The sequence below is a fragment of the Dipodomys spectabilis genome, unplaced genomic scaffold (genome assembly GCF_019054845.1).
Source record: "Dipodomys spectabilis isolate Male_0828 unplaced genomic scaffold, ASM1905484v1 ptg000145l, whole genome shotgun sequence".
Lineage (NCBI taxonomy): Eukaryota > Metazoa > Chordata > Mammalia > Rodentia > Heteromyidae > Dipodomys > Dipodomys spectabilis.
Genome location: NW_024870822.1, coordinates 24,629,247 through 24,642,420, shown reverse-complemented (window position 1 = coordinate 24,642,420; position 13,174 = coordinate 24,629,247). Strand labels below are relative to the sequence as shown.

The 13,174-nt window shown below is 43.0% G+C and overlaps 1 protein-coding gene across 3 annotated transcripts in view; it reads right to left on the bottom strand.

Moving 5' to 3' along the window:
* Positions 1-1,936: 1,936 nt before the first annotated feature.
* Trim66 (tripartite motif containing 66) overlaps positions 1,937-13,174 on the bottom strand; it is a 51,599-nt gene continuing 40,361 nt past the window's right edge. The window contains exons 11-20 of one of the 3 annotated variants that reach the window (XM_042691559.1): positions 9,232-9,753; positions 8,880-9,072; positions 7,175-7,235; positions 6,457-6,631; positions 5,863-6,152; positions 5,083-5,209; positions 4,231-4,305; positions 3,401-3,553; positions 2,795-3,013; positions 1,937-2,085 (exon numbers count right to left, since the gene is read on the bottom strand). In XM_042691559.1, coding sequence (XP_042547493.1) covers positions 2,026-2,085; positions 2,795-3,013; positions 3,401-3,553; positions 4,231-4,305; positions 5,083-5,209; positions 5,863-6,152; positions 6,457-6,631; positions 7,175-7,235; positions 8,880-9,072; positions 9,232-9,753 — 1,875 coding nt within the window. In that variant the 3' untranslated portion in view covers positions 1,937-2,025. Of the gene's footprint in view, positions 2,086-2,794; positions 3,014-3,400; positions 3,554-4,230; positions 4,306-5,082; positions 5,210-5,862; positions 6,153-6,456; positions 6,632-7,174; positions 7,236-8,879; positions 9,073-9,227; positions 9,754-13,174 lie in introns of all 3 variants that reach the window. The other 2 variants (XM_042691560.1, XM_042691558.1) reach the window with 2 other exon arrangements.

The window sequence follows — 13,174 nt, the reverse complement described above, 5'->3', positions numbered from 1 at the left end:
TAGGAATTTGGGCCACACAAAGGAAAGATGGTTAAGAGCAGGAATTACTAGGGGAAGTACAGGAAGACCTTTGCCAAACCAGTTTTTTTTATGCAAAGATGATACTTTCAGGGATCATTTCAGAAAGATTTAAGAATTGAGAAGGAAATGACCAGAGCCAAACCAGAAAGTCATATCAGCCCCAAAGAGCAAGGACTAAGGCCAAAGACTACATTGAAGACTTAGTGCCTAAAAGTAGATAGTGAAATTATGGAAACCCATCTACTTAAAAAAGCTTATAATATGCAGCTGAAAAACCATCAAGTCAATGGGCAAAGTTGGCTATGAAGAAAGATGATGTTAACCCTAATGAAGAACAAAATGAGTGGTACAATTGACTCAAGAAGAGGGAAGAAATGCTTTCTAGTTAAGATACAATTTCTCGTTAGCAAAGACCCTACAAAAGAACTTCCTTAAACTGTATCATAAAACTATGACCTGAGACTCTTCCAAAGTTAGTCATGCCATGTGAGGACTAGGAAGAACTATCTCAAGCCAAGCCACTGAAATGGCAGGTCTATAGCTTCCCTAACAATATTACTAAGAGATCCCTCCTCAACCAGGCCATTGCTTGGGAAGTCTCTGACCCCAGGAACTATCCATTCCACTTGCTCACAAACATTCAGCACAGAACATGAAGATCCACCTGAGATGCAAACTGGAGCTCCTTTTACCATGGCTTCTTTTTCCTGTGTTCTCCAAGAACTAAGGCCCTAAAGTTACTTCAAGTTCACCAAAGGACACTGGCTCCTCACCTTTCAATTTCAGCCTTCTCAACCTTTGACAAAACTTCCTCTAGGACTGCCTAGGCCTGTTGCTGTGTCCTTCTCCAATCTCCAGAAACAAAAAAGTGCCATGGAGTACTGGATTTTTCTAGGCTGTGGACAACCTAGACGCAAGCTAGTACAAGGACTCACTTTTGATCTTTGGCTGTATGAACATGAAGAGGTGGAAAAATAGAATCTCTATGCAGGAGGAGAGACCCAGCAGAGTAAGCTGGTTCTGGGTCACTCTCCTTACCCAGCAAACTCTGTGCCAGAGGCAGACAGCAGCTGCCTCACAGTTCTCCCAAGCAGGGATCAGGATCCTTGGGATCAGGATCCAGAAATCTGGATGGAGATGATGAAGGTGTGGCCACTGACAAGCACAACAGTCACTTCAAGGAAGGCAAGTTAAGACACCAAAGTAGTGCTATGGACCCGAAGTAAGTGGCACAGTGGCAGATTTTGAAGTTGATATCTTCTTGATGCAAGTGAAATCTGAGCCAGAAGATGTAAGTGATCTCAGCAGTCTCCCACCTCAGACAAGAATGCATGCCATCCAGAACACTTTCCCAGCAGCCACCTAAGTAAACCTCAGAAAAGGGAGTCAGAAAAACAAATACCCTGAAAACCGTTTAAAACCCGAATAGGCATCAACTGAGACCTGTGGCCTCTAGATGCCTCTATTATTCTGCCAGTGGCAGGTACCTCTGTCACAACAGGACAAGCAAAGGCAAACAGTGACAGTCTTTGGCTGTTCTGGGCTAGGGATCACAGGCCTTCCATAGGTCCACATATGTCCAAACTTTACTCCCTTCTTGCACCCACTTCTGAGCCAGGAGGAGTTCAGACATATGCACTACTCCTGAGTCCTGGACACTAAGAGGTGAGAAAGGTCTGCTTTCCTCAGCAGACAGAATTCACCAAGGAAACCAGGTGCTCCTAAGCCCAACCAGGTATGGTCTTGTCAAGTGGACCCTACACATCTGATTACTCTGGCAATAAGGAACACCTCCCTCTTTCCTATTTATTACTGAAATCTTCTCTGTAGTGGATGCACTATGGCTCCCAAACAAATGCTGTAGATGCAAATGGTGAAGAAGAGCACTACACAGCCTGACAGACTCATTTCACATCCACATTCGGAAGAGAGTAAGCTGAAGGATGAGGAAGAATGGTCAACAAGATGGGACACCAGCCACCAGAGTCAGTCTCCTTCTAGCTCTCATACTTGCGAGATGCTGTTGGCCATGCGAAATGATATTTTCTTTGCTTTTTCATTCTCCTGAGAGGAAAAAAAAGAAAAAATATATATTTATGGAATTAGAATAACCAAATGTAGGATTTATTAACATAAAAAGGTAAGGATCAAGACTGGGATTCTCCAGAGTCAGTGTTTTGTTCTACCCCTTGAATGCAATAGTAAAGCTCACTGAAGTCACTAAGTATCATAAATAGCTAGTGATGGCTGGTCCCACTTTGGCACAGTAGACTTGACAATACATTTCACTGAAATTTAACAGGATCAAACTGAGGTTTCAGGTCTACACAGGTGGAACCAGCCAAAAGGCCACAGAAGTTCTATTACAATCACTCCCTCTCTTTCCAAAAAAGATTCCTTCATTTTCCCCCTTTAACCTAAAAGATCAAACACTAAAACTAGGTACTTCTCTTCTTATGGATGTCACAACCATTGGACAATGTAGTATAACCAGCACTGGCTAGAGTAAGGACATCATCTCTCACCCCGATTCTGCTGTTAATTTTCTAGGTGACCCTAAACAAGTACCTCTCTTCAGCGGTAACCAGAGTTGATGATTCCTGTAATGCCCTGTATTCCTTCTAAGCTAAGGGAATGGAAGTGAGGGTTCACTGTCACTAGTAGCTATCTAAGAAGCTCCACTTCAAGTTTCTCTGTACCTATGATTCCAGTGCCCCCTGCTGCCTGATCACCTACCCACCAGCTATCAACCCAACTGGCAGCAACTCTTTACCATATGTCGCCGCCGCCTCTTGGGTTGGATGCCTTCCTGCATGTAGGGGGGCCATGGGAAGCCCTGGGAGATGGAACATCCACTCTCACTTGACACTTCCTCAGAGTCTGAGTCTTCCTGCCTTGGTTGGGCAAACAGTTTCTCTGGGTAGATCTCCTTCAACCAGCCTTCAAAGAACACTTCCAGGCAGCGTCCAGCCTCTGCAACCTCTGAATCAGGCTGACAGGGCAGAAAAAAGGGATGATATGATTGGTTTCTACCAGCCCATCTCTTCCAGAACACTCCTATTCAATAATACAAAGCCTGGATGGCCTATCCTGGGATGTCTGGAACTTGGCATAACCATTTTGGTAGCATCTATTAAAGCAGAAGTGACCTCACTAGGTACCCAAGTTGTATAGTCACTCTGTCCTCCTGAGACCATGCTGAGGCCAAATGTGGGAAGAGTTTTTAAATACTCAGCAGAGTACATCCCAGGACTTTGCTCCAAGTTCCTCCTAGAAGCCCAGGACCAAATAAACCCCCACCTTGATTCCACCCCAACCCAAATACGATAGTCTTGGGGCAAACTGGGAAAGAGGAAAGAGGAAAACAGGCAAGACATACATAATTGAACTTAGCACAATTCCAGAACATGAGGCGCACATCTGATACCACTTCCTCTGGAGTAGTATAGTGAGCTGGGTCCTTTTTCTGTAGCTTCCTACGGATGATTGACAGGTCCATGGGCCTCTTGATAATCTGGTAATAATGCCGCGCCTTGAGGAAGGAGAATAGGGAAGGAGACAGCAAATGAAGAAGAGGGAGGAAAAGTGTAGGTATAGATAAGAAGGGAGAAGAGGCAGAGAATAGGGAGAAGAGGCAGAGAATAAGGTATAAGACCAGAAGAAAGGCAAAGATGAATAGCAAAAATAAATAAATAAATAAATAAATAAAAAGAAGATAGAGAGAGCCGGGTGCTGGTGGCTCACGCCTGTAATCCTAACTATTCAGGAGGCTGAGATCTGAGAATCACAGTTCAAAGCCAGCCAAGGCAGGAATGTTTGCATGACCCTTATCTCCAATTAACCACCAGAAAACCAGAAGTGGCACTATGGCTTAAGTGGTAGAGCGCTTGCCTTGAGCTGAAGAGCTCAGGGATAGCACCCAGGCACAGAGTTCAAGCCCCACAACCAAACAAACAAACAAAAAAAAAGATAGAGAGAAAGGAATAAAAGCAATGTGTCATTTCTAAGTTAGGTATGATACAGTAGCTGTAGTGATAGGAAAGAGAGAAGCTGGAGTGGCTATGGCCTATCATCCACAAACTAATACCATCAATACATCCAGCGGCCATGACCTGGGCCAACCCTTGGTATTACCATAATCTTGCCCCACAACTTAGGAACTCTAAGCCTCTGGACAGTAACAGACAGAAACAGTGAGGTCTTCCTCACCAGAGGGCTGACGGGTTCATGGAAGGGCAGGCTGAGGCTGTTGCAGCACAAGGACAGTACCAGCTTCTCACACTTCTGCAGAAACAAGATTAGCAACAGTGTTACTTTGTTCTGGACCTAGCTCAACAAGAACTAAAGATAGTGATCCTGATTATCTGACTCTGTCCCACAGAATTCCAGCCACATACTAAGGGAGTTGAGACGTCCAGATCATAGAAAAACTGCTGTGAGAAGGAAAATCACCCAGACTTGAAACGGGTCAAGTTGTCAGGCATAGCTTAAGATAGTTTAGATCTTAAATGTCTCCCCAAATCTCACATGTTGAATTGAAAGCTTGGTCCCCAATGCAGCAGTGTTCAGAGATGGGACCTTTGGGAAATGACTGGATCGTGAGGGCCCTGACCTCATCAATGGATTAATCCATTGTGGATTCATAATTGAATGTGTTATTGGAAGGAGTGGAACCTTGAAGAGGTAGGGTGTCTAGTTGGAGAAAGCAGATCACTGTGGCATGCCCTTAAAGGGTATATTTTGTCCCTGGCACCCATTTCTGCTTTGTGGCCACCATAAGGTAAGCAGCTTTGCTCTACCCTACACATTTCCTACTAAGATTTTCTGCCTCACCATAGTCCCAGACAATAAGTAACCATGAAGATCACAGACTGAAACCCCTAAAACTATGAGCTCTCCTTCTCTTCCAAAACACAGCTTTCCTCCTTTGAGTTGATCTTAACAGTGATGGGAAGTTGACTAACACAGACAAAAGAAAGGTACCCAGAAGGGCTCTCAAACTCTGTGGACACAGGAGGTGGCTCCACATAGAAAACCTCACTCCTAAAGATCCCTCCTTACCTTCTGGTCATATATGCTCAGGCCAGGAGGTGCCCGTACTCCAGGCTGGTTATAGCGGGCATTCTCACAGTCATACTCCATCTCAGGCTGTGTCAGGCTTCGGCACAAGGTACATACCCAATCTCCCCTGCATGGGCAAAGGGAGCCATATTAGGTCTCAGAACATTGGTCAGGATACTCTTCCCTGTCCCTCTGCCCCAGAACAGGCATGAGAGGTGATGGTGTAGGAAACTAAGTTCCTAACCCTGCCTCTAAGAGAATGGCTTCCTAGCCACAAACTTAAAAGAAATTCAGTAGCTCAAGATTTAGTAACCAGGTGCTGCTGGCTCATGCCTATAATCCTAGCTACTCAGGAGGCTGAGGATCACTGTTCAAAGCCAGCCCAGGCAGGAATAGCCATGAGACTCTTATCTCCAATAAACCACCAGAAAACTGGAAGTGAAACTGTGGCTCAAGTGGTAGAGTGCTTGGCTTGAGCTGAAAAGCTGAAGGACAGCACCCAGGCCCAGAGTTCAAGCCCCACGACCAAAAAAAAGATTTAGTAACTCCAGAAAAATAGGAATTAGGAGAGGCTAGGCAGGAGTACAGAAACAAATCTGTGTTCATAAAGAACCTAAGAACAGAGGACAATGGGAAGCAAAGCAGATTTCCAACATCTACCTGTCTGTGTAAAGAAGGCACACTACTGTAGGCCTGGAGATCTCCACAAACCTGGCCTGGAACAATAATATAATCCAGGAAGGTAACTGAAAGCCAGGTGATAACCCGGTACTGACTCACCCTGGGAAGCTGAGCAAGGCTGGCACATGGCAGGAAAGGTGGTATACTTTGGGGCAGCGATCACAGCACAGCAACTCTCCCCCATTGAGACACACAGCACAGAAGTCCTCATTCTCTATTGGGGCTGGGGGACCCTTTTTGCCACCAGGAGTTCGAGAAATGAGACGTTGTTCTTCAGGAGATGTGTCTTCTATCTCTGGTGGTCGCTGTCCAGCCAGAGATGTGACAGTGACCTTTCTTCCCCCGAGACCTGGGGCCTGGATGGCATCAGGAAGGCTGTTCTGACTGACCTTGAGGAATAAATAAGTGAGCAGTTACAGCACAGTTCCAATAAGCTGCTGAGGGACAGGGGAGAGATGATAATCACTGAGCACTTGCTATTAGCACCTTCTACACCAGGACCACAAACCAGTCAAGACTCATGAATGCTGGACAGTTCATTCCTTCTGCTCATCTCCTTTGCAGGACAAAGTCTGCAAAGCTATAACCCTCACTCCAAAAAACCCAAAAGCCAGAAATCTAGCAGTATCAGAGAGAAAGGAGAGGCTCCCTACACAGAGCCAAGGTTTAATCCGAGGCAGAAAAAAGTTATACCTTAATGGACATGCTGGAAGACTCAGTGCCACACTCAATAACAAGCAAGAAACTCCCATCCTGCTCATTCTTCTGGGGTTTCAACTTGAACACAGGCATTTCTCCTGAGGAAGCAGCACAGATCTTGAGTCGCTCCAGTCGCACATAGGGAATCTTGGGCTCATTACTGCAAGCTCTGTGGTAAGAGAAAAACGTGCATTTGATCAGGAGCCTTCTCTGGCTCTAACCTCTAAGTCAGGTTCATCTACAATTCTATACCTGAACTATTTAAGACATTCTCAATTCAACCCTCTACAGATCCACATCCAGCCTTCCTGATGAGCTCTACTTGGTCAGACCCTGTCAGATACTGGGAAACCTCCAGAGGAGGGAAGGGTACCCTGTGGAGTGAGGGTTGCACACACAGCATATGCCTCACAATGAAGAATCGAAGACATCCTACCACAGTTAGCTCAAGCATCCAACCACATAGACCCCCACCTAAAGGTCTAATTGAAGAGTTCAGGTTCAGGCAAACTTCTGCTTTTAGTTTAGTCATCAAAGATGCTTGCTCCCTGTGCCAATCAGGTTCAAGCAAACTTCTGCTTTTAGTTTAATCAATCAGGTTCAAGCAAACTTCTGCTTTTCGTTTAATCATTAAGGATGCTTGCTCCCTGTGCCAACCTTGCAGGATCAGAAGTTGAGGATGGGGAGGGAGAGGCTGGCTAAAAGTCTTTACCTGATTCTCTGCTTCTCTTTTGTATCCAGCTCTAGAGCTCCTTGTTCAAAATTCTCATACTCTAAAGTAAAAGACAAATAAACACCTGTGATATACATCCAAGACAACATGTTCTGTCATACCTTCTACTCATTTGTAAGGTTCATTCCTTTGACTACACATCTGTCACACAATTGTTACCTACACCATAATCATTCACATTAGTGACAATCCTACCATGGGTTTCCTTCCTAAGAGAGAAGAAAGGGCACTTTCTGTCAAGGGTAGAGAATCCTTTCTTCTGCCAACGGCCATTTGGTTATTTCTAGCATCAGAATTATCAGTACAGGCAGATGGGTCCCAGGAAACAGATGAAAAGCACACACGTCTGTCCCATCATGTAGCAAATGGTATTGTGGATCTTATATGGACCAACCACCTACCAGAACATCGAAGGCTCCAAAAAAGATTCACCATCCCTGGAAGAGAAGCATACCTAACAGAGGTTTCCCACAGGTATGTTTTAGATCAGGCATTGAGGACCCAGCTTCTCACCTTCAAAATGAACTCAGAAATCACCTGTTCTAACAGGATATCTCACCTTCTCAGAGAGGTTATTCTGAGTAGTCTACCTATTCAGCTAAGTGCTAAGATTCTAGCATTTTCTGAGAATCCAGCTCCCACTCTGTGGTCCAGAGGCTCCAGGGAGCCCTGCATAAGACAGTCTGCACAGAGGGTATCGGGCAGGGGTGGGGCAAAAAGAAGGAACATGGACCCACTGTGTATCAGGCATTATCCTTAATTGTGTTCCTTTACATGAGCAAAGAGTCCAAACTAACTACATAAAATGCAGGGTTACATTATTGTACATACTAAGAACCAATAATTTTTTGGTTGATCTTTTTAGTCAATGTGAGGAAAAAAGGAGAAAATATGTTTCTCTTATTTATTAAATGTCTATAAAATAGACTGAAAATTGCAAATTAAACATACTTCAAATACTGAATAGAAAAGGTCACAAATGATCAGTAGATATTCAATTCCTAATTACTCAACTAGCCCTTGCCATTCACAGTAGGAAACCTCTAGTCTAGCTTAGTATAAGAAGGGATTTGAGGAGCTGAGAAGAAAATCAGGTTACCTCCAAAGGTCCAAACTCTTTCTACTATGTGACACAACACAAATTCACAGTATTGCTGGGTACAAGGAAAATTCTTACTGCTGCAAAATAACTTACAAAGTGTTTTCAATATAGCTATTTGTCCCAGTAATCTATGAAGACAGTAAAACTAGTCCTATTAGTAAAGAAAGAAACCAGCTCTTGGTCAGGTGTCTCACCCAGGACCAAATAAAAAAGAGACAGAGTTGGTATCCCAACTAAATCTGCCTGACTCCAAAGTCAGAAATGCTTTCTACCTATAATACTGTTAATGCTAGCCCTCTTGGGATGAGTTCTTCTTGGTCCCCTTCTATGAAACTTGGAGCCCTGGGACTTTTGGCATGCAGAATGTTGTAAGGAGACTACATGGACCACCCTGGCCGTGGTGAAGGAAACAGAATGGTGAAAGTCACTTCTGGAGGAGACAAGTGAATTTAGCCTCAGAAAGATGCAGTGTCCCCAGGCTTTAAGCCTGTCTGTCCACTTCTGTCTCACCTGAGAGTGCTGAGTCCATTTTCTCAAGTCTTTAGCCAACATGAAAGACAATCTGCTTTACCTGAATCTCACCTTTTGGGTCCTGGTACTGCTGCAAAGCTGTAGAGGTGCTAACTACTGGTGCCACAGGAAGTTTTTTCACAGAGAGGTTGATTGGCTCCTCTAGTTCTGAAGAGATGGCCAAGTCTTTGGGAACATCCAAACTTGGGGTTTTGGGACCTTGTCCCAATGAATCAATGAAACGAGTGGAATCTTCACTTTCCATCTTTCAAAAGTGAAAAGTCAACAGGAATGAAAAGAATCAATTGTTTTGGTCGTCAGTGTTCTCAGAGCTGTTAAGCTAAAGCCAGAACATGACCATCAGTGGCCAAAGATTGCCTAGTAACACGCAGAGGAAGTGTAAAGGCATTTCCCTGGGACTTACCTTACAAAGGGCATTGCCCATGGAGGCATCAGCCCCATCCCTGGGGTACAGGCTTTCTGAAGTTGGGCCAGAGCCAGGACTGGAACTGGATCTACTTTCCAACTGTATGTCTGAAACTGAAGTTATGTTCTGCAGAGGATAAGTGGTCAGACTTGGCACTGCCTGGGTGTGACCAGACAGTAGGCTGGGCCCACCTTGACAGTGATCACTTGCTAGGCTTGTGATAGCCTGTGGAGAATCACTCATCAGGTTGGGCGTGGACTGGTATGTGCCACGCACAAGGTTTGGTATGGACTGTAGATGAGTGGCTGTCAGGCTTGGCATGGTATGGCTCTGAATACTTGAAAAGTTAGACACCGTTTGTGGAGGGCCACTTCGAAGGCTTGGTACTGCCTGGGGCGAACCAGCTGTCAGACTGTTCACGCTGTGGATCTGTGGCTCTAGGGTCCTTGCCAGTCTCGTAGATGACAACTCCATTTCCAGAGTGTTGGAAAATCCCATGATGCTCATGGAAGTGGAGTGCTATAGAAGCAGACAAGAGTAGAGTCAGGGTATTAAGTGGGGATATGCTCAGATTCCACTATGGCTTCTGCAAGCTGGATCAATGAGGCACCCCTCCTCCCTTACCCAAACCAATGCCAGGCCCCATCAACCTGCCTCCAATATCTCTCACCCATCTACTAATTCCTCTCTACTAATAGTGCCTTAGTCTAACATGATTTTCAATCTCCATAGACATCAGAAGTGGCAAAATACAAAGTATTTCTCACTGAAGAATACACATCTGTTCATATCATTCCTATTCATAAAACTCTGCAGTGCCCTCCATTATTCTTAGAATGAATGAGAAAATGCTAAATAGCTTCCAGGGCCTTAATGACCTGTTTCTTACCCTCCTTGGTAACCACAGCTCGTACACCAATGCTCTCTTTATTCTCTGGGCTCCAATGCCTTAGACATGGTCTTCAGTTCCTCCTACTTCACCATAGCCTTCACCTCTTCTAAACAGACTGCCCCATCTCTGTGGAACATTTTTTTACCCCTGCCCCCTGTCCCATTTATCTTTCAGAACTCAATAACTGCCAGTTTTGCAACAAAGCCCTTTCATTCTCTAGCCATGACTAGACTCCTTGCCTTTAATGCTCTCATAATGTCTGGTCCTTGCAATTTTAGTTTCATAGCACAATCTGTGATGCCATTTGATTAATTTCTGCTTTCCCTATGAAATCATAATCTCCATCAGGACATGATTTTGACTCTTTTGTTTACCTCCTGTATTCTTAGACCCAAGTGCAGTGCTTGAATGAATCAATGAATTAATGAGCTACTAAACATTTTAAAACAACAATATGTGACTGTTCTACAGATCTTAAGCCAAATGAACAGCAGCTTAGTTCTACTAATAACAGAGACTGAATCTCCCAAAAAATGATTATTTTTATATGACTTAGTTTATTGAGAATTTATTACATACAGGGCAATTTGCCAAGTGTTTTACATGTACTGTTTCATTTAATTCTCAGAATAACCATTAAAGGGTGAAGGTTAGAGAAATCGTCTATATAAACATTTAGAACAATGTCTGCTATATTGTTCTTTGGGAGATTTAACTGCATAAAATGAAGAGTTGCATTAGTGTGTGAAATAACAATAATTTTTCAGATGGCCTTTAGTGTGAAGAAAATGTATTTATTAAATGTATACAAAAGAGACTGATGGTTATAAGTCAAACATCCTTCATATATACAAACAGCTGCTTCTACTGCTGGTGCTATTATTGTTGCTGTGACCCTAGTTTTGCACTTGAGAAAAACATGTCTCAGAAAAGATTTTTATGTTTCTTTAAAACATAATTTTATAAATTTCCATTTCTCTTTATTTGTGGTTGTATATAGAAATACAACACATTGTTATGTCTTGATCTTGTACCTTGAGACCCTACTAAAATCACTTCAGAATTTTTTTATGCATTTCTGTGCACACAAATCAAGTAATAGTGACATATTTCTTTCGTACTCCATACACACTATCAGGCTGAATAGAAGTAGCAATAGTAGCCATCTTCATTACATTCCCAATCCCACAGGATCCTTTCACTGTTTTACCACTAGTACACTTGGGATTGGCTTTTCATAACTTTAGGATCCAGACCTTTGCTTCAAAGCCACATTCTTCCAAAAGCTGACTGCCTCTTTCCTTTCTCTCTGTCTCATCCTCTGTCCTTCAATTTCTTTGTCCTTCACTCATCTGTTTTCCTTCCTTTCTTCCCTTCTATTTTTCTTTCTTGTTATCATCTTTCTCTTCTCATTATTGTTAACAGCCTGTAAAAACTTATGTTGCCAATTCTTTTTTTTTTTTTTTGCCAGTCCTGGGGCTTGAACTCAGGGCCTGAACACTGTCCCTGAGCTTCTTTTGCTCAAGGTTAGCACTCTAACACTTGAGCCACAGAGCCCCTTCTGGCTTTTTCTGTGTATGTGGTACTGAAGAATCGAACCCACAACTTTATGCATGCTAGGCAAGCACTCTACCACTAAGCCACATCCCAGCCCATGTTTCCAATTCTTAACTCTCAATTTTCATCTACCCACAGTAGACATTCAGAATTACACAGATAATTCTCAGTGACATCTTTGCTGCTAAGCATTAAGCCATCTAGACTATCAAACTAAAAATTATCAGGCTGTATGTCACAAGTTATGCTCACAAGATAAAATCTCCAAGGTCAAAATGCCACATTAGGGGTAGAGATCACAACTCTCCTGTCCTAATATAGGATATTATAATAATATATTATGTATATGATATATAGCATATAATATATTATATATAAGATATATATCATATATGTTATATATGATATATATATTATATATCATATATATGTTATATATGATAGATAGTATATAACATAATACATATGAGATATAGTATATGTGATATATAATATATCATATATAATATACATTATATAATTATATATATTATATTATATATCATATATGATATATATCAACTCTCCTGTCCTAATAAGTTATTGTATACCATGAGATGTGAGTTACTGTAATAATAAAGGAGAGAAAGATATATATACAGTAAGCCATGGCAGCAGTGTGGAAGCTATCTCACAGTTTGTTTTGAAGTGCTTGATCTGCTCCCCTAACACCCAAAAGATAGCCTGAGGCCAGTAGTATGTCCTGAGAGACTGAAGGATAGAAATTAAATTCTTTCATGGGGCTGGGAAGGTGGCTCAGCGGTAGAGCGCTTGCCTTGCATGCCTGAGGCCCTGGGTTTGATTCCTCAGCACCACATAAGCAAAAAGAGAAAAGCCGGAAGTGGCGCTGTGGCTCAAGTGGTAGAGCGCTAGCCTTGAGCTGAAGAGCTGAGGGACAGCGCCCAGGCCCAGAGTTCAGGCCCCACGACTGGACCCAAAAATAAAAACAAGAAAAGAAATTAAATTCTTTCATCTTCATATCTATAGGCAATCACAAGGAGGCTAGTTATATAAGGAGGTGTGATGAAGCTCTGCTTGTTGGAAGAAGCTTCTATGGGAGAAGAATTCAGTCACAGTTATATTAGGAAGCCAGTCCCAGCCCCATTTCTATAGTCTATACAAACATAATGGCATTTCTGAAACCTGCATTCATTATGTGCTATTTCTAATACTTCAACTAGCTGTCTGGGATGAAGTGCTAAATAAGTGTGTGTGTGTGTATGTGTGTGTGTGTGTGTGTGTGTGTGTGTGTGTGTGAACATGTGTATGTATACTGATTTCATGTATCATATGAGGAATGCCTCTACACTACTCTGCTGCCTGTGGTGCCTCACATAGAGCTCAGCTGCCAGTGGAGATGATAGCACCTGTCCTTTCCAGAACCCAGGATTGGTCAGAGATCAAGTGAGAGATGGTGAAAATGTACTTCCTGCTGTAAAGTCTTACAAGGTT